The sequence below is a fragment of the Giraffa tippelskirchi genome, chromosome 1 (genome assembly GCF_054371585.1).
Source record: "Giraffa tippelskirchi isolate mGirTip1 chromosome 1, T2T-mGirTip1v1.2.pri, whole genome shotgun sequence".
NCBI classification, from domain to species: domain Eukaryota; kingdom Metazoa; phylum Chordata; class Mammalia; order Artiodactyla; family Giraffidae; genus Giraffa; species Giraffa tippelskirchi.
The window spans coordinates 43014620-43042359 of record NC_137275.1 but is presented as its reverse complement, the minus strand read 5'-3'; the positions used below and the strand labels follow the sequence as shown (position 1 = coordinate 43042359).

General features: G+C 41.2%; 1 protein-coding gene across 13 annotated transcripts in view; it reads left to right on the top strand.

Moving 5' to 3' along the window:
- KIT (KIT proto-oncogene, receptor tyrosine kinase) overlaps nt 1-27740 on the top strand; it is a 148759-nt gene that overhangs the window by 62002 nt on the left and 59017 nt on the right. For 6 of the 13 annotated variants that reach the window (XM_081589947.1, XM_081589938.1, XM_081589990.1 and 3 more), the window contains exons 8-21: nt 4695-4809; nt 6505-6686; nt 7894-8000; nt 8094-8220; nt 8475-8579; nt 8664-8774; nt 10109-10259; nt 12210-12301; nt 12757-12884; nt 13907-14029; nt 16928-17039; nt 17155-17254; nt 17606-17711; nt 18809-21054. In XM_081589947.1, the coding sequence (XP_081446073.1) occupies nt 4695-4809; nt 6505-6686; nt 7894-8000; nt 8094-8220; nt 8475-8579; nt 8664-8774; nt 10109-10259; nt 12210-12301; nt 12757-12884; nt 13907-14029; nt 16928-17039; nt 17155-17254; nt 17606-17711; nt 18809-18937 (1688 nt within the window). In that variant the 3' untranslated portion in view covers nt 18938-21054. Of the gene's footprint in view, nt 1-4694; nt 4810-6504; nt 6699-7893; nt 8001-8093; nt 8221-8474; nt 8580-8663; nt 8775-10108; nt 10260-12209; nt 12302-12756; nt 12885-13906; nt 14030-16927; nt 17040-17154; nt 17255-17605; nt 17712-18808; nt 21055-21858; nt 21959-27740 lie in introns of those variants that run through there. The other 7 variants (XM_081589927.1, XM_081589916.1, XM_081589979.1 and 4 more) reach the window with 2 other exon arrangements.

Sequence of the window (27740 nt, the reverse complement as noted above, 5' to 3'; positions counted from 1 at the left end):
TGGTTCAGTGGTAAAGAATCCACCTGCCATTTGCAGGAGATGCAGGTTCGATCCCTGGGTCAGAAAGATCCCCTGGAGAGGGAAATGGCAACCCACTCCAGTATTCTTGCCTGGAAAATCCCATGGACAGAGGAGCCTGGCGGGCTACAGTCCCTGGTGTCGCAGAGTTGGACACATGCATGTACACACACACACACACATATGGACACTAAAGTCTGTGTTCTTTGCTAATTAGAGAGTGTGGGCAGATGTGTGTTTGTAGTAAGAGTTGGTGGAGTCGGTTAGGGTGAGCCAAAAACTATGCTCATCTCTTTCCCACCAGTTACTTGTATACCTCCTCCCACCCCCACCTCCTATTATCTGTGCTGTGTTCTTTAAAATTCAACTTGTTCTTGCCTTCCGTATGGACCTGATGGTGGTGAAAAGGAATATTTTTTTAAGATCATATATCTGTGGGATAAATCAGCAAATGGTTGGGATTTTTAATTGCATGAGCAATAAATTCTCAGAAGAGTTACAAGCACTCTGCAATCTGCCTGCGAGCTGATCAGTATTGTCGGAGATGCAAGATGACTCAGGTCCACAGTGCTTTGAAAGGAGACAAGGCTATTTTTTTTATCTCTACAGGAAATACATAACTTATACACCTCTTAGGCTTATCTAAACCTCCAACTTGGGAGGATTTAGGGAATGTGTCATTTGGTATACTGCTGATTGCAGAATATCTAAGAAAACACAGCTCAGATTTAACCTGGCGAATTGCAGGGAGTTATGTATCTTTAAAAGCAAAATGCATATTTAATGACCTAGACGGTGCGTTGAGGCACTTATAAAATGCAGATGAGCCCAGATTTTCATTTTTAGGAATCAGAATTATACCTAGCTCATTCTTTATGCATTAAACATGTTCCTTGTGCAACTTGCCACGTATAGCCCAAGCTGTACTCATGTAATTTAGCCCTTTCAGAATGAAGTCTCTTGTCACCAGCATTAGGGACAGGGCTGGAATTAGGATGAGGCAAGAGAGATGCCTCGGGTGCAGAATTTAAGGTGTGCACTCTTGATGTCTACCTGAATCTGCAGGACCTGGAGGATGAGAGCCTTCTTAAATTCCTCACCTTGCCACGTCCTTGTCCTGGCCCTGATGGGGTCCCTTGAAGATTCTCTAAAATAACCCCACTTCTGGGTCAGATTCTCAAATTACTTAATCTTGGGGGAGGTGAGGTGGGCCAGAAATGTGCCTTTTAACCTCATCTCTCTGTGCTTCAAATGCACCTTGAAGTTCGAGGGGCCCTCTGAGCTTGGTTGGCCAGCCTAAGGGCCAACAGGACAAAAGCTGCTTGGCTTGCCTCAGGTTATAGTTGGGATAGTAGCTTAAAAATGTGCCTGATTAACCAGCACACAGGAACAAGTAGGCCAGCCGGACCACACTGTTTGCCAGCCCTGGCCATTATATAACTGCTACCAGGTGTCACGCTGGAAGGCTTGGATCTTAGGGCACTTGTAACCAAAGCTAAATGTAATTGATTATGTAATTTTCAGCTGTTCCAATTTTTTAAATTATAAATGTTTTATAAGTTTATTATTAGCTGTGTTCATTGTAAAAAAAATTAGAAAATAAGTCAAAAGAATGGAACAGATATTTATGTATAACTCTACTACCCAGAGATAACAACTATGAACATCATAATGCACCCTTTCAGCCCCCTCTTTTTTTTCCTACTGAATAATATTTAATTCCACTAAAAATCTAGCATGTAGCATTAGGAACAATGAATGACAAGAGAAAGGTTGGTATGAGGAAATCTGTCTTATGAACTTGATTCCCATTTGAATTCTGTCCAGTTGGATTCTATCCAGTTATCTTTGCTGTCTGTGTGTGGACCTTCTCCTCTCATCATTAATCTCAGTATGGAAGAATTATGCGCGGCCAGGTGTATGTGCGGATTTCTTATCTCGTGGCCCACTATTGCAAAAATGGTGTAACACAGGAAAGTCACCATTAGGCTGTTATTCCAGGTCCCTTCTTGTGACACTAATTGAATTCCTTTGGAATTTGAAGGACTTCTTTCTTTGGGAGGACTTAATAATTAACAGCTCTTACTGTGTGTCTGCCATAGGTCAGACTCGGCTAGGAAGTCAGACGTACAATCCGTAAGACATGGTCCTTGCCCTTGAGAACAGTCAGATGGAGGCAGACCAGGATATTGTAGAAGTGCGTCAGGTGCTCTAAAGTGCTTCGGGAGTAGGGAAGTGAGACCAACCAACTTGGCTTTGGAGAGTTGAGGATGGCTAGGAAAAAGAGATGACACTTGAATTGAGTCCAGAGAGACCTGCCGTATGGCGCCTGCTGTCTTCAGCAAATAGCATTCTCCTAAAGTTCCACTATTTTCTGTGTTATGTCCTACTTTTCAGCCTGGTCACACAGTTGCCCATGATAATTAAATGAAACTTGCCAGATGGATGCTTTCGCAAGACGATGGCTTGTCTTCTTGCTCTATTTGTGAAAGCTGGCGTTGGATCCAAACTCTCAAGGATGCCCCTACCTTGAGATTGCTTTTGGAGTGTTGCTCTTTTGTGTGTATTAGCCAAATGGCCTGCCCATCCGCAGGGCCAGGTTGAATGACAGGTGGGTGTGCCATGCATGCAGACACTTTGATCCCTGCCAAGCCGTTTTGCCTGCAAGGAGGTGAGGTGCTGAGAGGTTGTGCTACAAAGATGTCATTTATCAGCATTACCTTCCTTCGAAGAAATTAGTTTCTGACCTATTGGCCTTTTCCTCTGACCAAATATATTTATTTTTCCTATCAGTTGCAATGTAATCAATGTCAAATTCCCAGTTCTTTGGGTTAAAACACATACATGTTATCATGCTGTCTTAAGCAGTTTCTCTTCAATATCTAATATCTTTAGATATTGAAGAGAATATTTAGAGTGGCCAATACAATTAACCTAATTGGTACCAAACTTGATTAACCTAGGAGGGTGGGTACTCTAAGGAGAAAAAATAATAAATGAGGAATAAATTAGTAATTAATACTTTTAAAAAATTATTTTTAAAATTTATTTACTAGCTGTTCTGGGTCTTAGTCAAGGCATGTGGGATCCTCAGTTGCAGCATGTGGGATCTAGTTCCCTGACCAGGGATTGAACCCAGGCCCCCTGCACTGGGACATGGAGTCTTAGTCACTGAAGCACCAGGGAAGTCCTATTAATTAATGCTTTTACTGTTTGATTTCTGTGAATCATTCTTGATTCTTTGTCAAGAATCATTTCATTTCATTGTCACATCGCTATGAAGAGTTCCTATTGTTACTATTGTTATTCCCATTGGATACCCAGAGACGTGGTGGAGAGCAGAGATCCACTGAGAGCCAGAGCTTGGGTGCAGGTCTGTTTACCACACACATGGCTGCCTGTAGCTCTGTGCACAGGCTTGGGGTTGGCACCCGCGATGCTGTACCAGGGATACGGGATGAGCTCATCACCATCCCTGCCATCAGATGCTTCCAGTATAGCTTACTCATTCTCAGAGGGTTCAAATCCTTCAAGTGTATTACCAGTAGAACAGCTGAATGTAAGTTCTTTTTCTGTTCACTAATCTCAAGAATTTGCAGGGTACCTTTGATCAAATATCAGTTGATTATTATAGTTACACAGAAATGTCAAATTAGAGCATTCCTGCTGATACAGTTTACTTTTTCAGTGATTGTACTCAGGTTTAGACATATGTATGAGTAGAACTCTTGGGCTGGTTTCCTCTTCTAATTTTCTATCCCTGTTTTGCATTTGAAATAAAAGTTTGGAGTTAAAAGCCCATATTGTGTTTTACTCTGATGTTTTGGCTTCCCTTTAAAAGGGTGATTCAGCTCCTTGTCTGCACCACCCCTTCCACACCCTCATCAAAAAAAGGAGGGGGGGAAATTTCCAAGGGGGCGGGAATCTTCTCTTTTCCCGTAACTCCTCCTAATTTCTGCTAGTTCTTGCAATAACTTGAAATTCCAATGAGCCTTTGAATCATTTGAGATTCTGATGGCAGGAATCCTTTAATAAACAGTGTTGTTGTTAAGTCACGTCTGACTCTTTGCAACCTCATGGACTGCAGCACAACAGGCTTCCCTGTCTCTCACGATCTCCCGGGGTTTGCCCAAGTTCATGTTCGTTGAGTCGGTGATGCCATCCAACCATCTCATCCTCTGCCACCCTCTTCTCCTCCTGCCCTCAATCTTTCCCAGCATCAGGGTATATTCAAATGAGTCAGCTTTTCCCATCAGGTGGCCAAGAGTATTGGAGCTTCAGCATTTTCACCTGTTAGACAGTTGGGAGCCCTAGAATCCTGATTAGAATCCATCTTTCAGGTTCCCCCTCCCTGGGAACAGAAACCTTGCCAGGTGGTCCTGCAACCTCAGTCATCCCTGAGGCAGGGAGAGCTCAGAGACCCCCACATCCACAGGATGAACTGTCAGCACGGGGGCTGGGTAGCTCTAACAAGGAAAGCCTTTTTCTGGGTCAGACCCTCACATCCATCTCCCTGTACCTTCCATTCACTGGTTCACATTCTCCCCTTTGAGCAACATGTTCCCTCAGGGTCCCCTTAAGCCTTGAGAAAGTTTTTAAAGTTTCAGAAATTGTGGAGGGAGCTTTGGTGAGGTTTTCCAGCAGTCTGACATATGGCCACTTCTCTCTTCCTCCAGCAAAACCAGAAATCCTGACGCGTGACAGGCTGGTGAATGGCATGCTACAGTGTGTGGCCGCAGGGTTCCCGGAGCCAACAATCGATTGGTACTTTTGTCCAGGAACTGAGCAGAGGTGAGATGATAATTTTGGATACCGCTTAACACTCATCAGGAAAAGACTGCAATTCAGTTGAATTTCAAATATGTTTTCAAAGTTTTTTTTTTAAAAAAACTTTGTTTTGATTAATTTTTTTCTATCCATGTGGCTTTTTAGAGAGCATAATTGCTATATTTTTCTTGGTAGACATTAATTTTGTTTGCTGAAACATGATTACTGAACGACGTCTTTATTTTGGTGGTTATCTTTTGGATTTATCATGCAATTTCCAGCCTGCAGGTAGATAAAGCAATTTCCCAGGACAGAGTAATTAGATTTCCAATATATACACAGGAGGTAATATGTGTGGAAAATGTGACTGTAGTTATCATGAAAAAAATTACCTCAGAAGTTAATTGCCAAGTTACCAAAAAAGTAATGATCGCGCAATTACCATACATATGGCGCTGGGGAGCTACATGTTTTAAAAAGGTTTCCTCCTTGATGAGGTTCCCAGCCCCTGAGCAGAGCGCATCTACAGTTGTACTTCCTCTGTTTCACACAATCCACACTTAAGCCTTAAATTGTCCTTTCACATTACCTGAAGACGAAAATGGGGTCAGCATCACTGTTTTTATCCATCAAATGCTATTTTATGCTCAGGCTTTAAAGCCCAGTGTAACATCACAATTGAGTAGTCACGATAATAATAGAAATTTCGTTCTTCACAGAATAGCCCTTTTTAAAAAAATAAACAGCAAATTGGAGAGGTTACATAAGACTGTTGTTCTCAGCTGGGTTTTAGTTGATTGTTTTCCTTGGGGGAGAAGTGAGGAGGTTTAAGACCCCTGGAAAGTGCCCACAGGGGACACAGCCCCAGTAGTTGTAGACATTCGCTGAGAAAATGTTTATGGAACGCCAACTGTATGCTGGACATGGGTCTAGCGAACAAAACACACCTGAGTCCCATTAGTGAGTTGATATTCTAATGAGTAGAGATGGATAGAAGACTGATAACTACCATATGCAGGTGTTATGAGCTAAGGGAGAAAGTAAAGCCAGGTATGGGAACAAAATTGCTGGACATGTGGGGGGATAATTTAAAATAGAATCATCTGAGTCTGGTTCCTGATGATCTTTGCCACCTGGAGTTCATTCAGCCCAGCAGGTACTATCTCCATCTCCCTCCATAGCACCTCAAGCCAGAGCATCCTCACTTCTGGGGTGTGGGGGTGGCCCTATCTTCATCCTTATAGATTTTATTGCTTTCCTCCTCCACCGTCTTCCTTTTCAACCCTGCATACATCTGTTCACAATTACTTTCTTTATAAACGGCTGCTGTGTGCAGGGATGGGAGGGAGCCAACCGTCTTACTAAATTCATCTCTAATCCTTTCAGTAACCCTCCAAGATGGGTATTACTACCCCAATTTTACAGCCGTAGGAACTGAGTCTTGGAGACTTTTAAGTACTACTCACAAGTCAACAGAGTAGGTGTTTGAGTCCGGATTTCAAACCCACATCTCACCTCAAAACTTCTTCTCTTTCTCCTCTTCCAAGTGCTTTTCTTGCTCTCGGTGCCACAGACATGCTCATTTGTCATCACACTTCCACTTGTAAAAGAGAATATCTGATTATGAATCTCTGACTTGGTTTTAAAAGTATGCTGTATCCGATGCATTCAATTGATTTTCTCTGAGAGTAAGTCTGGGCTGCTGTTTCTCCCACCTAGGTGTTCTGTTCCCGTTGGGCCAGTGGATGTACAGATCCAAAACTCATCTGTCTCACCATTTGGAAAACTAGTGGTTTATAGCACCATTGATGACAGCACGTTCAAACACAATGGGACAGTGGAATGCAGGGCTTACAATGATGTGGGCAAGAGTTCTGCCTATTTTAACTTTGCATTTAAAGGTAACAGCAAAGGTATATTTCTTTTTAATCCAATTTAAGGGGATGTTTAGACTCTGCCTGCCATGTCAATCATGACTTTTAAGTCCATTCCATCACTGGCATGTCATTTCCGGTAATACCTACATTGTGCATGTGATTGTCATCAAACATACTAAGTTTCATTCTGTGCTAGTTTGTTAATAAAGTGTGTGCAGTAACCATGCACTTTATGTGTTTTATGTATTTTATGCGTGTGTGCACATATGTATGTATATGTGTATGCATGTGCATGTATGTGTATATATAAAATTAATTGTGTATTTCCAGCTGTTTTCCATTAGAAAAGGGTAGAGGAATAAAATAGGGGAAGTAGATTTACCTTATACCCAAACAGAAACGGAATTAGGACAATTAAAAAATTTAAATTCAATTAAAAATTATTTAAATTGTTACTTAAAATCAGTTATTTTAACACATCGCCAGACACCACATCAGACAGTTAACATTACCTTTTGTGAAATCATGTTAATGAGCTATTTTCTTTTAACATCTTTAATATCTGATTCATGAATGACTAGCTCTCCCAACATAAGTTAAATGATCCTGTAGACAAATTGATGAATTGCTATGAAGTTGGAAGACAAAAGAACTGGGTTCATACATTCATAGGGTTCGGATTTTGTTTTCTTGAGTCGGCAAAGACGAGTGCCAAAAAGTGGTATTTGTTCAGTATTTGAGTGATGAGGGGAAGAGTCTTATATTGTTCTTCATCGTGGATTTTTTTTTTCCAGGCAGGGCAATGAAAAGAACACTTTAAAAAATGTTTTTCTTGGTTGTGAAAGACACTCAGTGTTCCATGTAGAAAATTTGGGAAATACAGAAAAGCATAAAGAGTAAAGTAATAAAACATCCATAAAGGAAACATCTTAAAGTTCAAGGCAGGAATTTGAAGTGCAAAGTTCACTCAGATGTCACTTTTTACTGAAAAACCGCCTAACGTTATTCTTGTGCTGTGGAAATCTCAACTTCTTTCCCACAGTTTTCTGGTTGAAAGTGCTTACGTTAAAAGATTCCTAGAGTAAGATAATAGCCGAGGCGGGGAGCTCAGGCACACCTGGTTTGACTCCTGCTGTGATGGGCGGTAGCGCGGGAGGTGGAGGTGAGAGGTGTTGTGTCAAGATCTGACTCGGCTAATAGGTTGTGACTTCACATCCCTCTTTGTTTTTAGAACAAATCCATGCCCACACTCTGTTCACGCCGTTGCTGATTGGTTTTGTGATCGCAGCTGGTTTAATGTGTATCTTCGTGATGATTCTTACGTACAAATACTTGCAGGTACCATTTAATTGTTCTCTCCCTCAAATGCTGTAATGGCAGAACCATTAACCATTAAAAGATGACTCCTCTTTCCCTTTCTCCCTCCACCAGAAACCCATGTATGAAGTACAGTGGAAGGTTGTCGAGGAGATAAATGGAAACAATTACGTTTACATAGACCCAACACAACTTCCTTATGATCACAAATGGGAGTTTCCCAGGAACAGGCTGAGTTTCGGTCAGTATGCTACAGAGGTTTTCCGTGACACCTTTTTGTTTTCACACAGCAGTGCCTTTAGAGAATCCCAATAGCTTTCTTTGTTTTATTTCACCTGAAACAATGAGGGTGATTTCACTGCCTTTGGTACATTTGGCATCGAGGGAAGTGTATCTTGACACATTTGTCCCTAATTCCTTTATTGGTTTTGAAATGACACAAATGTTTCTTCAGTTTCACGACCACCACTTACTCCCCTGTCTTCCTTCCTACAGGGAAAACCTTGGGTGCTGGCGCCTTTGGGAAAGTCGTTGAGGCCACCGCTTATGGCTTAATTAAATCAGATGCAGCCATGACTGTTGCTGTCAAGATGCTCAAGCGTAAGTTCCTGCAGGCTGTTATGGGTGCTCACCATCAGTGTCCCAGATTTGCTTTTTACTAAAATAAGATGTTTTTAATTTTAGCAAGCGCCCACTTAACAGAACGAGAAGCCCTAATGTCTGAACTCAAAGTCTTGAGTTACCTCGGTAATCATATGAATATTGTGAATCTTCTGGGAGCGTGCACCATTGGAGGTAAGGCCATGGCCAACCTGCCTCTTGTAATTGGTTAAATTATCAAAAGGTGGGAGATTTTGATATGATTTTTGACAATGCTTGATTATAAGCTTCTTGCGGGATTTTGACCCAAGTGGTTAACCTCTTGCTGGATTCCCACGACCCCACTGAATGTTAAGAATGTATATTTTAATGTATATAAGAATATATGGGGCTGCTCTGGTGGCTCAGATGATAAAGAATCTGCCTCCAATGCAGGAGACCCAGGTTCATGTGCCTTGTTCTTAAGAATTATATTTTGTGTTTATCATCATGGGGTAGAACACCCAGGACATACCTAGTTACTGTCGTGTATGTCACACCAACATTGACCTCTTGAATATCTTGAGAATGTCTCATCTCCTCCAGAAAGCTTTTCTTTTATCTTGCGAACTTTTATATAGGCTGGATGACATTTAGCCACTAAAGAGTTAATGTTTATGCTGTCATTAAAAATAGGCCTCCAAGCCTACCAGCCCTCAAATCTACACCAAATGAGCAAAGACTTCACTTTGATAAAAAAAGAAATTTACAGTTTTGAAGCATTCATGAGTCCTCCCATCAAGGCTTTCTACGATGTTTCCAGAAAACATTTTGGTCTAAAGGAACAAAGATGTGTTAAAATGAGCCATTCCTCAAGATCTGGAGAGATCCACGGTCAAGTTGACAGCTTTCTGTAATTTCTTAAAACAGCCCCCATAAATGTTGCTTCACCGACATCATGAATTGTTCATGAGAGATTTTTGCCCGAGTTAATTAGTTGTCTGTTAAATAACTTCAGAGCTATAGTTTTTTAGGCTTTTACAACAGGGAAAGAAAACTAAAGTTCAACTGATAGGGCCCCAAACACACGTGATGGCCCTCCTTTTCAGGGTTTTTTCCCCACCTTCCAGTCTCAGCTGGCGGTTTCAGTGGTTGGTTTTCCTATTATGCTGCCGTTTGTGCTTACGCTTATCATTATTTCCATAATAACATTACAAAAGGCGTGAAGCCATCTCTAAACAGAAGTGAATCAGAGGACTCACATAGGAAGCTTGATAACTAATGATGAAAGCTGTAACTCCTGTCTAAAACCAGCCGTCACGCCTGACCCCTAATCAGGCAGAAATTCAGGTTACAAAGGTTGTTTAGTTTTAGTCCACAGAATCCCGCGTTCTGCTAAGCAATGTTCATAGATGGGATTGTACTTGTACTTGGTAGGCTTAGCATTGACCCTGAATGTGAATGGCTGTGATGGCCCTTGAGTATTTTTATGGAAGACTGGATGGTCTGTATATCTCACTTCCCTCTAACCTTCTTTTAAATGCTTGTAGGGCCCACCCTGGTCATTACAGAATATTGTTGCTATGGTGATCTTCTGAATTTTTTGAGAAGAAAGCGTGATTCATTTATTTGCTCAAAGCAGGAAGATCATGCCGAAGTGGCGCTTTATAAGAACCTTCTTCATTCAAAGGAGTCTTCCTGGTAAGACTGATTTACATAAATAGCTGTTGACAGGCAGTTCATGGGGTCATAAGGGTTTGCAATCAAGGCTGATTCTTTAAAAAAGTGAACTGAGGTACTTTGAGGTGCAAAATCAGAATTATTAAATCATTTAAATGTGATTAATGGTTTAAAAAGTTCATACTGTTTTTAGAGATTCCAATAGTCTTGAACTTAAATTTTTGTTGATTTTTAAAAATGTATCTTTAGTGTTTTTCTGAGCTTTAGTTCTCTTTATTTGAATGAATTCTCTACCTGTTTCTCTTAGAATGGTTCTTTCCTGTGTGTCATTCTCTTTATACTGTTGAGCCAGGGTCCTGTGTAATTTCTGTGCCTGTTTCTCTTACCGTGGTTCTTTCTTGTGTGTCCTTCTCTTTATACTGTCCAGCAGGGTCCTATATGCATCTTTAGAGTGAGAAACTGTTTATAGGGAACATGGGAAAGGCTGCCAAGTTGTCACAGTGAATTTCTTTAAACCTTTAACAGAATGGCAGAGAGCTCCAAACAGCTCTCTGTACCAAGGTTTCTCACCATCTACCTCTGAATTATTTCTGTATTCCTTGCCCTCTTTTCCCTTAACTTAGGTTATCAAGAGGTGCAACTACTGTAGCACATTTTTAAAAATTCCGCACCTTATTTTCATCTCTTTTATCCTTGATACCATTCTGAATTTGAATATGTCACGAGTTTCAAGTTCCTTTAAGAAGAATTGGTGTAGTTCACAATCAGAATAGAATTCTTTGCCGTGTTTTGCCTTTTCTTTCCAAGTGTTTGTTAAGATCCACTATTTAAGATTTTCTAGATTTATGCAACCCAACAGAATCATAGTCATCGTGCCCAATCCCTTATACATGTTATCTCTGCAGTTGTGTGATGGGTTTCCTCTTTCCTTTTTATTTACCATATCCCCTACATTTTGAGAAGGCAAGACTTTGTCTCCTGAGCTTAACCCCAGGCCCTCAAGGCGACCTCGGTAAATATGGTTGATGGGCGATTACCTCTTAAAGTGTTTTTCTGTACCTCTGGCTGAAGTTTTAAACCCTAGATGAAGCTTTTTATTTTTTTCAATCCTGTAAACTTTACAGTGGTGTCAAGTGGCAGTAAAATGCAATATAAACCAAACCACCTTTGGTTGTTTCTCTAGCACATATGCTCTTTATATGAATAAATGAACCACTTTGCCTTATTTCTAAAACCTTGGCCCCATATATATTTTTTGATTTTCTGAAATAATGGCCTAAATAGTTCAATCCTATGTAGTGTTTTTTTGTGCTTTGGGATCCCATATGGGATTGGAACCACCAGCACGCTCTGAAGGAGATTGTTGTCATGGTGTTTCTATGCTAATCAGAAGCAGGAAGTACTAGAAATCTTGAAGACTCTCCAGCCAAATGTTACAGATTCAAGAGGTCCAGATGGTTCAGAAAATCATCCAAATTATTGGTGTTTATCTGAACCAAACTTGGTTTTTTTAAACCATCTTCCATCAGTTGCTATATGTTAACGATCCCTGTCTTCCTCCACTAATAACACATCTCAGAAGCTCTGGTTCTTTGTCTCTTTCTTGTCTCTTTCATCTTATCTCTCTTGAGGCTAATTTAGGGAGTTTGAAGTGATGTGGGATAATGGTTTTGGTTCTCTGTTTCTCATTAAATCCCTGGTGTCAAGAGACAGGAAATTTCTAACCAGAGTCCCCTCTACAGTTGAATACAAAAAAGGCCATCTAATTCCTAGGGATTGCACCCGAATGTTGAATATTAAAAACTCATATCTTAATGAACAAGATTTTCTTCATTCAAACTTGGCAATACTTTCTTTAAATAAATCAGCCTCTTATGTAAAAAAGGGAGTGGAGGGATAGCCTGCCTCTCATGTGCTCCCCCGTCTCCCATTTATTTACTCGTGATTTGATGGGTGTTTCATTTCTCCCAGCAATGATAGTGCTAATGAGTACATGGACATGAAACCTGGAGTTTCTTATGTTGTGCCAACCAAGGCAGACAAGAGGAGATCTGCAAGAATAGGTGGGTACCTATCAAACAATAAGAACAACCTCATTGACTCAGAGTTTCTCCTGCCACCATGGAATCTAACACCATTCCTGGTAGTAACTGGTTCTTCTTTACAATAGGATCAGGGTAAGCGGGTATTTGGAGTCAAAGCCTGTGTTATTGTATCTGAGCATCTTGTTGCATATATGATAACATATGAATATCAAAATACATAAGATACACATAAAAAAATATGAGACTTTTGTGTTCATCCACCATTCTTCTTCCTTAAAGATTTTGTAACTTAGCCCAGGATTGGGAATATTAACTTTGTGATTCAGCACCTTCCTGTCCTTAACACTGGGGAGAGGATTTGCCTGCAAGTTCACATTAGTTCCCTGATTACCAGCCCTTGGTGTTGTCACTGTCTTTTACTCTCCTTGTCTTTAAGATTTTAATTGCTAAGAAAATCCTTCTTCTCCTAACAGGTTCATACATAGAAAGAGACGTGACTCCCGCTATCATGGAAGATGACGAGCTGGCCCTGGACTTGGAGGACTTGCTAAGCTTTTCTTACCAGGTGGCAAAGGGCATGGCATTCCTTGCCTCAAAGAATGTAAGTAGGGGTGATTCTCAGAAGGGTCCTGTCCCTGCCCCCACCGCCCCCAAGGAGTATTTAGAGCCATAGTTAGAACGCAGAGTGTTGCTTGAAGTGTGGTAACCAAAAGCAGAGGAAATATAGTTTCTTCATGTTCCAACTGCTGTCTCTTTGAAATTCCTGTTCTCTTAAGTTTTAAAGTGCAAGCCTGTCTAAATGAGCTTTCTATGAATATAGTTTTTATATGCAATGAATTCACTTAGAATTTGGCTTTTAGGATGTAGGAGCTGCTCTTAGAAAATAGAGATAGTTATTTTATCAGCGAAGGGAAAGGGTATCTCTTGTAGTTCCAGTGCTTGATGAAGCATATACTTGAGTCTTTTTGAAGTTAGACCTCAAATATTGCATGTATGTTTTATCGAGTGCTGGGGAAGTAAGGAATCGAGAGAGAGTAATAAACATTTGATCAGAAGGTTGAGGGTAGGAAGAGAATGAAGGAACCAAAACAAGAAACATGGTCTCTAGAAGGGTGAGAGGAGTTTCTTAGGAAACCAAGCTAACAGAACAGGATGAGGTTACAGATCCTACCCTTAAGCGTCATTGGTGACATTTCCAAACAATTACCAAACTAAAGGAGGATATAGGGTGGCTGAAATAAAGAGCCCCTTCCCTTTGTCCTTTGGAGGGGTCAAATTCAAGTTGTAGACATTTTAGAAACTCTTTTTTTAAAGGGATATATTCAAAGACAAGCATGTAAAATGAAAGCAGTCCTAAGGGGTCGGGGGGGGGAGCATTTATTCAAGTTGGTTTTGAAAGCGATTATAGTAATTAAAGTCCTAACAATGTAAAACACGAATTTGAACATCATTCAAAGCGTAATCTAGATATTTATTTTTGGTGCACCAAATAGTTTAAATGTAAAGCAAAACTATTGGCGCTATATAACATAAGCAGCATTCTAGCATTAAATGTAGCTTTCACTCTTTAAAAAGTTTGAAATAAATTTAAATGGTTTTCTTTGTCTCCTACTCTCCTAATAGTGTATTCATAGAGACTTGGCAGCCAGAAATATCCTCCTTACTCATGGTCGAATCACAAAGATTTGTGATTTTGGTCTAGCCAGAGACATCAAGAATGATTCTAATTATGTGGTCAAAGGAAACGTGAGTACCCACTCTCTCTTGACAGTCCAGCGAAAGATTTTTGTTTCAAGTTTTCTTAAATATTGTTTTTTTATGATTTTCATAACACTAATCCTACCTTTGTGATATCTTGCATTTTAGCAGTCAAATTAAGTGTACTTTAGCAAAATTCCAATAATAGAATTCCCAATTCTAATTGTGTAATTATGGGGCATGTGAAGGAAACAGAAATAGCCTTAATTTTCATTATAGCTTGAGAATAGCAATGAACTCGATTTTGTTCAAGTGAAACAAATGTGGACCTGAAGGTCACAGCAGGAGAATTTTATTTTGAGATTGACAGGCTATGTGAAAAAGATTAAAATCTAAGATAATGTTCAGAATTAGGTATATAGAATGTTGGATCTTATAATCAAGAGAACTTATTAAAGACGTTCATAAGGAATAATTGGCCTATGGAACATAGTGATTTTATTTCAAAGTGCTTTATTTCATTGCCAATTTTCATTGTATCATCAGGGCAACCCCTTGGCATTAGAATGCAGCGTCTTCACATTTTAAAAGTTGGGGAAACTAAAAGCACAGTGTATTTTAGTGATATTTGTCTGAGATGACACGGATCAGTAGAGGCTGAAACCAGAGCCTATGATTCCCAGAGCAATATCCCATTAGTATGGGAAGCCAGTAGCCCTGAACATATGTTTTTCTCCATCTATTTTCCCAGGCCCATATCTCCAGTCCAGAGCTATTCCTAGAGGTAGCTATTTGTGTGCCTACACATAATGTAATATTTCCTTCTCCATCACTAAGGCGTCTCTGTGGGTGGGCTGCACTAGACTCGGTTTTTGTAGAAATGTTGCTGGGTTTACTTTCTGATGGCAGCATGTGTTTCTGTAAACTCGCTAAGGCTAGGAGTGTTAATAACACCAAGTCCCCCGTGTCCTGGTGCACTACTAGAAGGAAGAATGAAAGGTGGTTCTCTATCCAGGCCTTTGAATGTTGACAAAAGGCTAATAGATTCCGGGCCCAGTCTTGCTGAGTTCGAACGTGGTTCTGTCATTTAGTGGGTGTGTAGTATTTGGTAAAGATGACCCCAGGACCTCTGAATTCAAGACACCTTTCATCAATAGATCTCAGGTTAAGAGCCCCTATAAGAACTTTAGCACAAAATCTGGGAGGGGATACTGGAAAGCATTTTTATTTTTTTCCTACTGACTAAAATAACTTGAAGACCAGAAAAAACTTGTCTTCCCCGTTTTGGGTCCTAAATGGATTATGGGAAGGGTTGATTTAGCTTTCTTTGGTAAATTAAGATCCAATAATTCAGAAATGTCTCTAAGAGGAATAGTCACAGAAAGTTTGGCTGGATGTTAGCAGGAGGAGCTCAGGATGTGAAGTTGAACTGTTGAATTTAAACTCTGAATCTGCCACTTAGCACCTTGAAATAGTCATAGTCAGCATAAGCCACTACTGTCTTATCGAGTGGTTGCTTGTACAGGGCAATTTTTCAGTTCCTAGTGAATCAGCCATACCGAACTAAGCACTGGTACCCACATTATCTCATTTAACCCACAAGACAACTCATGGAATTTGAGGTATGATTTTTGCTTTACAGAAGAATATCCTGAGGCTTCTATTACAGATGTATGTGATGTTCCCAATGTGTTAGTAAGGGATAATTGTGTCTGTATTTGACAGAACACCCAAAAGGAAAGGAAAGTAAGTATAGGAGTTACAGGCCAGGCCTGGTATGGAGGTTTTATACTGGGGAGCAAATTCTTCAACCTTTCCATTTTATACCATCCCTGGTGTGGCCCTTAGCTTCATGGTCCAAGATGGCCTCAAGAAAGCCAGCCAACATATCCAGAAGGCAAGACAGTAGAGGAAGAGACAAGAAGGAAAAGGCCACAGGACACATGCCAACTTCATATTAAGGAAGTTTTCCGAAAGCTGTCATACAATACTTAGTGGCCATAACAGAGCCACATGGCTGCACACAGCTATGAAGGAGCTGGGCAATGTAGTCCTCACCCTGGGAGGCCACGTTTCTATTAAGGGATAAGGGTAACTAACCTTCTTTGGTAACTAACCTCTGTGTTACACAAGGCCAGTGGTGGAGCCCAGGTTAGAACCCAAGTATCTGTCTCTGACGTCTGTGCTGCTAACCACCAGGCTGTACAGACTCAGTGACCCCATCTTGAAAATGAAGGTAGTATTGGGGCTTCCCTGGTGGCTCAGACAGTAAAGAATCTGCCTGCAGTATAGGAGACCAAGGTTCGATCCCTGGATTGGGAACATCCCCTGGAGAAGGAAATGGCAACCCACTCCAGAAGATAGTATACAGTTGACCATTGAACAAGGCAGAGGTGAATCTCAGTATAAATGAAAGCCAGCCCTCTATATCCATGGTTCCTCTGTATCCTTGGATTCGACCAAGCATGGATCATGTAGCATTTATTATTGAAAAATATTCTTGTATAAGTGGACCCATGCAGTTTAGACCTTCATTGTTCAGGGGTCAGCTGTACTGGTGATCCACTTATTTGAGAGGTAGTCAGAAAAAAAGTAAAAAATCATAATTCACAGGAGTTCCCTGCCAGTCCCATGGTTAGGATTCTGGGCTTTCACTGACAAGGCCTGGGTTCCGTCCTTGGTCAGGGCACTGAGGTCCTGCCCACTGCTTGGCAAGCATACCCCACCCCACCCCGCAAAAGAAAAACCACCCCAAACTAAAAAAACCACACACAACATAATTCTCAGAGGCAATCAGGGTCCTCTGAGGTCATATGGGTAGAAGGCCTTTGTGAGATGCCCATCAAGTTCTCACCCCACCTCTCTATAGGAGTATTTTCTACTGAGTTTTTGATTTTTTTTAGCTTTGTGATTAACATTGTTGGATCTGTTGTGCTTCCATTGCAGGCTCGACTCCCTGTGAAGTGGATGGCACCGGAGAGTATTTTCAACTGTGTGTACACATTTGAAAGTGATGTCTGGTCCTATGGGATTTTTCTGTGGGAGCTGTTCTCTTTAGGTAAAGCGAGCCTTGCCAAAGGCACCTTGATCACACTCAGAGCATCTTCTTTAAGGTGTTACCAGTGCCCTCCTTGCTTATTGTCATGCTGATTTGCAAACTGTTTTTGCCTCAGGAAGCAGCCCCTACCCTGGAATGCCAGTCGATTCTAAGTTCTACAAGATGATCAAGGAAGGTTTCCGAATGCTCAGCCCCGAGCATGCACCTGCGGAAATGTAAGGGCCCAGATGTCCTTCCTTCAGATAACGTTTCCTCTTTTGTTTTCCTTTTTTAAAGACAGAAACCCGTATGTTGAGGGTTTTCACTAAGCATAGTTTGAAATGTCACTTGGTTCCTTGTTATGACATCCTGGGCAAATGTTATTTCTGTCGCTGAGTTTCATAAAACTTGCTACCAAATAAACAAAGTTTTGGCAGAGTCGCAGTACATACAGTTTTATTTTATACCCGTGTCATTCAGTATGTCCAGTTGTGTAGCCCTGGAATTATGTTTGAAATTGTTGAATGGCACATACCTGCAGATCAGTTAAGGGCATTGAGGAGTGATAATTGGCCCTGGTCTTGCAGGTATGACATCATGAAGACCTGCTGGGATGCTGATCCCTTGAAAAGGCCAACATTTAAGCAGATTGTGCAGCTGATTGAGAAGCAGATCTCAGAGAGCACCAATCATGTGAGTACACTCTGGCCAGGCATAGGACCTCTATTCTGTTGGTTCCAAAGCATGTCCTCCTTCTCAGGTTCTGGGGGTGAGGACTAAGCTACCCACCCTTTCTCCCCTTTGCCTAGGCTATAAATTGAGTAGGAAAGTGAAGTAATGGAAACAAATTCTTTTTGCCTAGCCTCCCACTCTGAGCCAAGGGATATGAGATGAAGAGGGGAAAGGGTAGAGGGCTTGGCGCTCGGAAGTGTGGACATAGACGTTTCCATAAGGATTTACCACTTTTCCTTCTCCCCCCCAAGTGTTGGTCATGGGGGTTTGCATCTTCTCTGTCTCACGTGTCAGGCCATTCAGGCTTTGGAGGGTTAGGGTAAGGCACATAGAAAAGACAGCTTGTTCCCTGCAGTAAAATAAACCTTCTGCTCAAGTAAGTATAACCAGAACATGGCAGATAGCTTTCATGGCCACAAACCATAGAGAATGAAGAGTTACTTGAAGTTGAGGGATCCCTCCCAGTGATTTGAGAAGTGGGGAGTTCAAAACTCAAATTCATGATTTCTTTTGCTTTTAAGGAAGAATTGAGTGATCCTTACTTCGACTCAGATTTTTCTTTTAAGCTGCTTGTTTCTTCTGGATTGTGCTTGGAGCTATCTTTTCTTAAGATTATGCCATTGATACTTCAGGTTGAAGCTTGCTCTTCTGGGTGTCAAAGCACATTTCAAATTAGACAGCATTTGACACCCAAGTGCCTGGTTCTCAATGGAAGAACCACCAATTTCTTAGTGAGTGACATCAGCCATTAGATGGGAATTGGCTACAGAAATTTATGCACCTTTTTAAAAAAAAAGTTAGATCGTTCTCATTCCTAGATGTGTCGCAGCAGAAAAGCACGTTTTGGACTATCACTTCTTATGTAATCAGACAATGGGAAAATGAGGGATAAAACAAAGCTTGCCCTTGGTCAGTGTGATTTGGTTCTTGGCTGTAAGGTCTTGTCAACTTCCTGGCTGTAAGAATCTTCCTAAGTTATTTGCAGTTCCTAAGCTGCACATGTGCCCCTTTGTTCCTTGTGGGGACTGGCGTATTGACTGTGGATTTATTTTCCTCAGATTTATTCCAACTTAGCAAACTGCAGCCCCCACCGGGAGAACCCCGCAGTGGACCATTCTGTGCGCATCAACTCTGTGGGCAGCAGCGCCTCCTCCACGCAGCCTCTGCTTGTCCACGAAGATGTCTGAAGCAGAGTCTGCATCCGGGGGTCTCCCGACAACCCCGACCCCCCCCACTCTTTTGGTTTTCACAATGGTTCCTTTGTTTTCCTTCGACTCGAATCATACTCCAGGGTAGTGGACACCCTGCTGTAATCCTGTCTTTACGAGCACCCTTTAGTGGCCGATGATTTTTGTCATCAGCTACCATTGAGCTGCCTATGTTCCTGGTAGCACACTTAGCCCCTGCTAACGAGGAAACTTCAGACTTGGAGAAAGGGAGGGTGGGATGGACTAGACACACTGAGTCCTTCCCAAGGTTTCTCCAATTTCTATCTGAAAAGTGTAGTTGATAGTTTGAGTACATGGCAATAGTCACCTTCATTCCTCATAATCACCCATGATGCTATGATGATGCAGCAAGACTAGAAGCTGAAACCTTATCCCTTGATGTGGAAAAGAATGTTATTCAGAGGCCAGAAGCCTACGAATATCTGGGCTCAAGAAATCTAGTATTTCATGCTGGGAGTAAGACATAGGCCATGGAAAAATGCTCTCCGGACCTGAATAAAGACTGCTGGGCATGAGCCTTCATGCTTCTGACCTGGTTTCTAAATCAAATTCACTAATAGCAGCTGAATGGGAAAGATGGCCTCCCATCCCGCATTTTGTATATACTCATCTATAAATTGTACACATTCACATATTTGAGGGGGGGAAACCCACAAGGTGTAGTTTCTGAATACAATTCTGGCTTGAGTCTGCTGTGTATAGGAATAACTGATGAGCCAGAACAAGTTTGAAGGAAACAGTGCTTTAAAACAAATAATAATTATTGCCAAGCACAATCTTAACAAAAATCTCCTTTTGTAGCCGATGAACTTGCTCTAGAGATTGTCCAGAACAAGCCGACCAGCTTCAGAATGTCATCATGTTCAGTGGATTTGATGCCATTTGAAAAAGTGATTTATTGCATGACTCCGGCAGGAGTGACAAACAGTGCTATCTTAGTTTGGGTTCTTCTGTAGCCAGAAATAAACTTTAGATTCAGCCTCCATCACAGGCGAGTCCTGGACACCTGGCCAGTATCTATATAAGTGTGTATGTGTGCGTGTGTATGTATGCTTGTAGACACATATTTGGGGAGTAGTCTTGCCTTGAGCCCAGGAGGGTCCTTCAGCACCCAAGAAGTAGCCTGGCTTTCAGCACAGCTCGTGTTTGACTTCACCTTGCTGTGTAGAGAGGCTTACCAAAAGCTTACATAGAGGCATATGTAAGTGGAGTGCTTAAGTCCCTATTGATTTGCAGTCCACCTGCACTTAAGGCACTCTGTTACTTATACTCAACATACTATACCTGTTCCTTAGATCTTATTAATACTACTCTCCTACTGACACATATTTCAATTCTACCCTTTAGGCTGTAGCCTGGATATTATTCTTAGTGTTATCTTTTTGTTTGTTTGTTTTTGTTTTTTTGCCTCTACCCAATTATAAGAAGTCCATGGGTACATGGCAAGGTTTATGCGTTGTCTCGCAAGATTCAGGTATGCCGCCCTCACAGTTTTCCCCTCCTAGGACTCTTTGCTTTCATTTAGAGAACTGTGGCCATTTATCTGAAAGTAACCATTTGCACTGGAGTTCTATGCTCTCGCACCTTTCCAAAGGTAACAGGTTGGGGCGTTTTGTTGCTAATGTAAGACGTTTTTGCTGTTTGCCACACTTTGTCTGAAAATTTCCTTTGCATTTCTATTGACTTTGGTTATAGTAAGAAAAGTGGTTGTTAATTGTAGATGTCTAGGTACTTCAGGGGCACTTCACTGAGAGTTTTGTCTTGGATATTCTTGAAAGTTTATATTTTTATAATTTTTTTTTTTTTACATCTGATGTTTCTTTGCAGTAGCTTAATGTTTGAAATTATTTTGTGGCTTTTTTTTTTTGTAAATATTGAAATGTAGCAATAATGTCTTTTGAATATTCCCAAGCCCATGAGTCCTTGAAAATATTTTTTATATATACAGTAACTTTATGTGTAAATATGTAAGCGGTGCAAGTTTAAAGGATGTTGATGTTCTATGTGTTTTTTTCCTGATATGTTGTCCAATTGTTCACAGTTCTGAAGAATTCTAATAAAAGTGTAAATATAAAGTCAAGTGGAATTTTTTTATTATTTCAGAGTCGGTGAAATTAAACTTGAAAGTATTAACTGACATTAGAATAGTTTGTACCTAGTATGTGTAAGGTGAGGTTTCCCAGGTGGCTTATAGGTGAAGAACCTACCTGCCAATGCAGGAGACTTGGGTTCGATCCCTGGGTTAGGAAGATCCCCTAGAGAAGGAAATGGCAACCCACTCTAATATTCTTGCCTGAAAAATCCCATGAACAGAGGAGCCTGGTGGTCTATGGTCCATGGGTCACAAAAAGTCAGACACGACCTTGTGACTGAGCAAACACATACATGTGTGCGTGTAAGATACATGCAAGGCTAAGATTTGTATACTTAAAGATTCGGTAAACATTTATTAACAATTTGTATGTGCTGTGTTTTCTCATTTTTAGCAACCCAAGGTCTCCATTTAAATTGAAAAATGAATATAGAAAACATTGCTAAGGTGATTGTTAAGTTGATTCATGTGAAATGACCCATCTTGGTTAGCAGCAATTTTACGTGGTTCAATCTGATATAACTAGCCTGTTTCCTCCTAAAAGAGATTGTCTAAAAATTAATATGAACAGTGAAGTAATTCACAAGGTTGGCATGAGGAATCCTGATAAAATGGTTTGTATTCTTGTTGGCTTAGATTTTGAACATCTATCCTGAGATGTTTGTGCTCCACCCTTCAGTCTATTCTCACTTGTTTCTGGGACAAAATTCTATCATTTTCTTGGAGGGAGGTGACTTGTATTATTTAATTCAGTATGTTTTGTGACTGGAGCATCCTTTGTATTCAGGAGGGACTGTCCAGACCAGTGAACCCTGCATAGAGCCTAAGAGTTATTCCAGCTTAAAATAAAGACTCACCCTGAGCCACAAAATCCTATTAAAAATGAGGTAAGCACACCAGATACCATCAGTTTTTATTTTCTTTACTGTCATGGCATCTACTCCTGCAGAAGTAACTCCTGAAAGGAGAGGGAAGAGGGGTTAAAGGTGACTTGTAATGAAGAGGAATCCTTTTAAAGTCTTTAGGGGGAATGGTGTGACCAAAAACATATCAATAATCAATGAAAAATAGACCCATATTTCAGTTAAGCATTTTCCATTATTTTATTACAGACAAGAATGCATGCTAATTGGCCACAAAACAAGGAAATCCTTTATACATATTTTCAGTGTCATTTAGACTTTTTCATATATGTGCAGTCTTGAGTTAGAAGCAGTCCAGGGCTCCTGTTCTATTAGTCTAGGTGTTCCCTTCACTGACCCAGCTTTAATCAAGTAGATGCTTGGTGTCAAGGTTCTGGGTTCAGAGGTGCCAGCCTTGTCCCGACCTCTTACTGCTCTGTGACACTGAACAGATGAGCTCTTGAAATCTCATCTTCCGTAACCGTGGTGACTGCCTCATTATACTGAACTGAAGTCTGTTCATATGCCTATTACCTAAATAGCACTCAAAAATGGTAACTTTTGTCATGACTGATTAGGCTCCTTAGGAAGGAAGAAGATGCTCCTGTACCAACTACCAACGTAACCCAGCAGTTACCCCACCTAGAACTCTGTGGTCAGAAATGTGCTTTTAGCTATTGTCTTCCTCTAAAATGCAAACAAAACTGTACCAGTTTGCTGTGAAACTTGACTTTGCTAGACAGATGTCTCTGTTTTATTAAATTTTTATTAAAATCACCAGGAATTCAAGGCTCTTACTTTTGCTCCAGCCTTCCCTCCATTCTTCTCTGTTACCATAGATTCATAAACATGCCCCACACTTCTCTTTCCATTCATTCCAACTTCATGTTGTCTCTTCTCTCCCAGCAAGCCCCTGGCGTTCAAGACCTGGCAAATAATCTCATTGGAAGTTGCCTCTGAATCCCCATGACACTGGATACCCATCCTTTTTACTGCTTTTACAATCTATTCTGCCTGGTACTATAATTATTTTGATTCTTGTGTTAGCTCCTCCCCACCTGTACTATATTCAGTATTAGAATTAGCATACCTATATGGGCTAGGGTCTCTGGTTTCACAGGTTATCATTCACTTGTTAAAACATTTAATTAGACACTCCAGAGGTTAAATTGCTTGAGAAGTTGCTAGAGTGAAGACTAGCCCAAGTTCACTCAGTGGTCTGTGGAGTCTCTGCACCTCCATGGCGACAAATACCTGGTATTACCATGCTGGCATCTCCCCATCTGTGTCCGTGTAGTCATCCCTCTTCTATCACAGCACTCTGTCCCATGGAGATGCCTTAGTCTCAGCTTCTCTAAGAAGCCTGTACTTGTCAGTGGGAGTCAGCCTAAGGAGAGATTCACCCGTCACCCTTAAATGATCACCACGTTTCAAGATTTCTTGAGAAACAGGTGTTCTCAGATGCTCCTGAGGCTTCTAGCACAATGTTTCATGAGTGATTAATTAATCTTTTTTGAATGAATAATTAAACATTCCATCAGCACAGAGTAAGGGAGAGCCGTCTGGGAGGAAATGGGTCTTGGAAAGACAGGAAATGTACAACGTTTACCCAGAGCAGGACTTTGGAAAGGCAGCTTTATTTCATACTAGGGCTGAGGCTTTGGGGAGAAGAGGGAAAGGGAACTAAGAAAGTTCTTTCTGGCAGCCTCACCGAGGAACACCCAGCTGCCTCGTGGGAAAGAGGAGAAGAGAAGTAGAGAAAAGGAGGGCTTGGGTAGCTGGGGCAGGGTTGGAGAGGAAGAGAAAGAGAAGTTCTCTTTCTTGTGCAGTGTGGGGAGACGTGTGGAGGCTACCAAGACCCTCCTGGGCTGGAGGTACAGAAACCAGACAGGAGACCTCCACCCTAGACTTGAGCTTGGGAGGGCCCAGCAGGGCCAGCATCTGCATGAAGAAACACCCTGCACCCACTCCCAGGAGGGGCCTTGGGACCAGCCTGGCTAGTACCAGCTGGGCAGCCTTCCAGTGGATACCAGCCTGGCTAGTACCAGCTGGGCAGCCTTCCAGTGGATACATGTAAAGGAAAGTGTATTAGTCTGTTACACCTGCTGTAATGATGTATCACAAACTGGGAGGCTGAAACAGCAGACATTCATTGTCTTCTGGAGGCTAGAAGTCCTAGATCAGGGTGTTGGCAGGGTTGGGTTGGTTCCTTCTGAAGGCTGTCAATCTGTTCCTTGCCTGTCACCTGGCTGCCTGTGGTTTGCTAGCCATCTTTGGCTTCCTTGGCTTCCTTGGCTTGTAGATCTCTCTTTTCCTCACATGGTGGTTTCCTTCTGTGTATGTGTGTCCAATTTCCTCTTTCTGTGAGAGTGGCAGTCATGTTGGGTTAGCCAACTCTGTTCTGGTATGACCTCATCTTAACTAATTACGTCCGCAATGGTCTTATTTCCAGTAAGGTCAATTTTGACATCCTGGAGGTTACTGTCGGAGAAGGCAATGGCACCCCACTCCAGTACTCTTGCCTGGGAAACCCCATGGACGGAGGAGCCTGGTAGGCTGCAGCCCATGGGGTCGCGAAGAGTCAGACACGACTGAGCGACTTCACTTTCACTTTTCACTTTCATGCACTGGAGAAGGAAATGGCAACCCACTCCAGTATTCTTGCTTGGAGAATCCCAGAGATGAAGGAGCCTGGTGGGCTGCCGTCTATGGGGTCGCACAGAGTCGGACACGACTGAAGCGACTTAGCAGCAGCAGCAGCAGCAGGAGGTTACTGTTATGACTTTGATATGAATTGGTGGGATACCAATTCAATCCATAGCAGAAGTGTCTCAAAAACCCTCTGTACTGTAGCAGGTGACCTGATCCTCACCAGTGTACTGAAATTGGCTCTCCAAAAAACTAAGAAAATGATCTCCAAAATGCCAATTTCAGAGCGCACTTTTCAATTATTTTTTTTTAGAACAGTGCCTGGTCTGTAGAAGACATGCAATACTTCTTGAATGAAGGAAACTTTATGCTCCTCCTTGAAACTTGCTTCCCTTACCCTCCTTCATCTTCCTCCTCTGTTTTCCTCCATCACCCCTTCAATGGTCAGAATTGCACAGGGTCTGGTCCTTAATGTCTTCTCTCATCTGATATGCTCCCATCAATCCTGATCTATTTCATATCATCTCTGGGATGTGGCTGTCATGGTAAGATGATTCCAACTCTCTGATATTTCTCTCCCTGTATAGACTAGGGTTGTGAGATAAAATAGAAGACACCCAGTTAAATGTCCCATGCAATACTGGGGACATAGATACTAAAGAAATATTTATAGTTTATCTGAAGTCCAAATGTAACTGGGTGTCCCTATAGTTTGTTTGCTAAATCTGATAACCCTTGTCTAGATTTGAGGAATCCAGCTCCAGCATGTGGAAGAAATAAAGAGTTTTGATGATTGTGAAAAACCAGCGGAGGAACTTTATTTTAGCGAAGATCTGTAGATGCCAGGTCTCCTTGTGTTTGCTGTCTAAAGGTGATGTCTTCACCTTCATTCTTGAAAAAATTTTTCACTGGATATAAAACTCAAGAATGGCCATTAAATTTTTCAGCATCCTTATTTCCATGCCCTCTTCTGATTCCTATTGTCGTTGTTGAAAAGTCAGATCAATGTATTGTTCTTTTGAAGATAGTTATCTTTTTTCTTTATTGCTTCTAACACTGTCTTTGATTTCACTATGAAGTGTCTAAGCTCTGATTGATACAAATGAACTTACAAAACAGAAACAGACAGAGATCAAGTTTCTTTCTTTCTATTTCTTATTGAGACTTTTTTGGACTCTGAATCTATGGTTTGATGTTTTTCATGGGAACAGGGTATTTCTTAGCTCTTTTAGCCTCTGCCCATCCTGTTTCTCTTCTCCATCTAGAATTCCAATCCATTGCATCTTAGAGCATCTCACTCTACCATCCATGTCACTTAATCTTTCATATTTCCCTTCTTTTTGTCTTTTTATGTTATTTACAAGGTAATTTGTATTCTTCCTGTTATCTGAACCCCCCTCCAGCTCTTGGTGGCTCAGACGGTAAAACGTCTGCCTACAATGCGGGAGACCCAGGTTCAGTCCCTGGGTTGGGAAGATCTCCTGGAGAAGGAAATGGCAATCCACTCCAGTATTCTTGCTTGGAAATCCCATGGATGGAGGAGCCTGGTAGGCTACAGTCCATGGGGTCGCAAAGAGTCAGACATGACTGAGCAGCTTCACTTTTTACTTTTTTTAATTGAAGTATAATTAGCATACCATAAAATCTACTCATTGTACAATTCAGTGATTTTATTAAATTTATAGAGTTGTACAACCATCCCCATGATACAGTTTTAGAACATTTTCTTCAAAATTTATCTCATGCTTGTTTGCACTTAATAAGTATTCAAATAATTTTAGTGAATTAATTTTTGATAAATCTTGTCTTATAAGATGACACCACATATTTGACTCTCATAGAATGCACTCAGTTATTTAGATCTCTGGGATCTCTGTAAATGTTTTGATCGAATAACAGTGATAATTGATCGATTGCCTTGTTTGGATATTATCAGTGATGATACAGACAATGGTGATGATGATGGCTACCATTTGTTGAATGCCTAATATGTACCTGGGTCTATATTGGATGCTGTATGGCTGTTAACATAACTGACACCATCTTGGACTCACACAGTTCCTCCTGTCCTTCCACTGTTCCTACCAAGGACTGTGCTCTGTGGTAAATCCCTTCTTTGTTGCTAACAGCTTTGTAGTTAATAGATATTGTTTATAACCATTACAACTAGGTGGTCTCTATGCTCTGAGAGTCTCCAAACAATGACAAAGGCCTTTGTTGACATAGTCCTAGTACCCACGAGACTAGTTATCCTTTCCTAAATCTTGACTTAGGAATGCACTCCCTGATTCCAAGCAAGTACCCCCATACCCTAGGTTATGTATAAAATTGTCCCAGTGGCCCCTCAGCATTGTGGAGTGCAGCTGCAGATACTTCCAGATCTTTGGTCAATCCATCCTGTAAGTTACTCTATAATAAACTGGTTCATTGATTAAATGGAGCTGCCTGACTCATTTTTTGGTCTCAGGATAGCTTCTTAGTTCAATACATATTTTTTATTCTCCCTGTCCTTCAACAGATGTTTTACACAGATTACCTTATTTAAGCCTCAAAATAACACTAGGAGGTAGGTATGATTTATCTCCAGTTAAAGATCAGAAAATTGCCTCTGAGAGGCTTGCTGTCTTGCCTTAAACCCCACAGCTAGGAGCGGTTGAGTTGAGAGGCAAGCTCTAGTTCGTTTGATCTCTGAATTTTAAACAGCAATGTCACTATAAACTAGTTGGCTATATAGACAGGCAAGCTCCGTGTATCCTCTGTGCTTTGGGTGAAGTTTTAGCCATTTCATTTCACCTCCAATTGTGCAAAGAAAGGTAGAGAAAGCAAATCAACCATTTTGCTCCCTATTGTTAATACCAGCTCCTCTGAATGTTGGTGAGCATGGTGGTTGAAGTCAAACTTAACGTGAGGCTCCAGAATCAACCACTGATTTCACAGGTTCACCGTCTGCTCTCTCACCTCTCTCCTGTGACCCTCCTCGTATCCTTCAAGGACATTTTCCCCTTTGTATTTAAAAGAACAGTCTTGTTCATTCCAGCCTTGTGAGAAAAACATAATAGTGTTTGCAGCAGGGGCTGGAGTCTGAAATGCAGAGAAGCATTGGAGAAAGAGGGCAAAT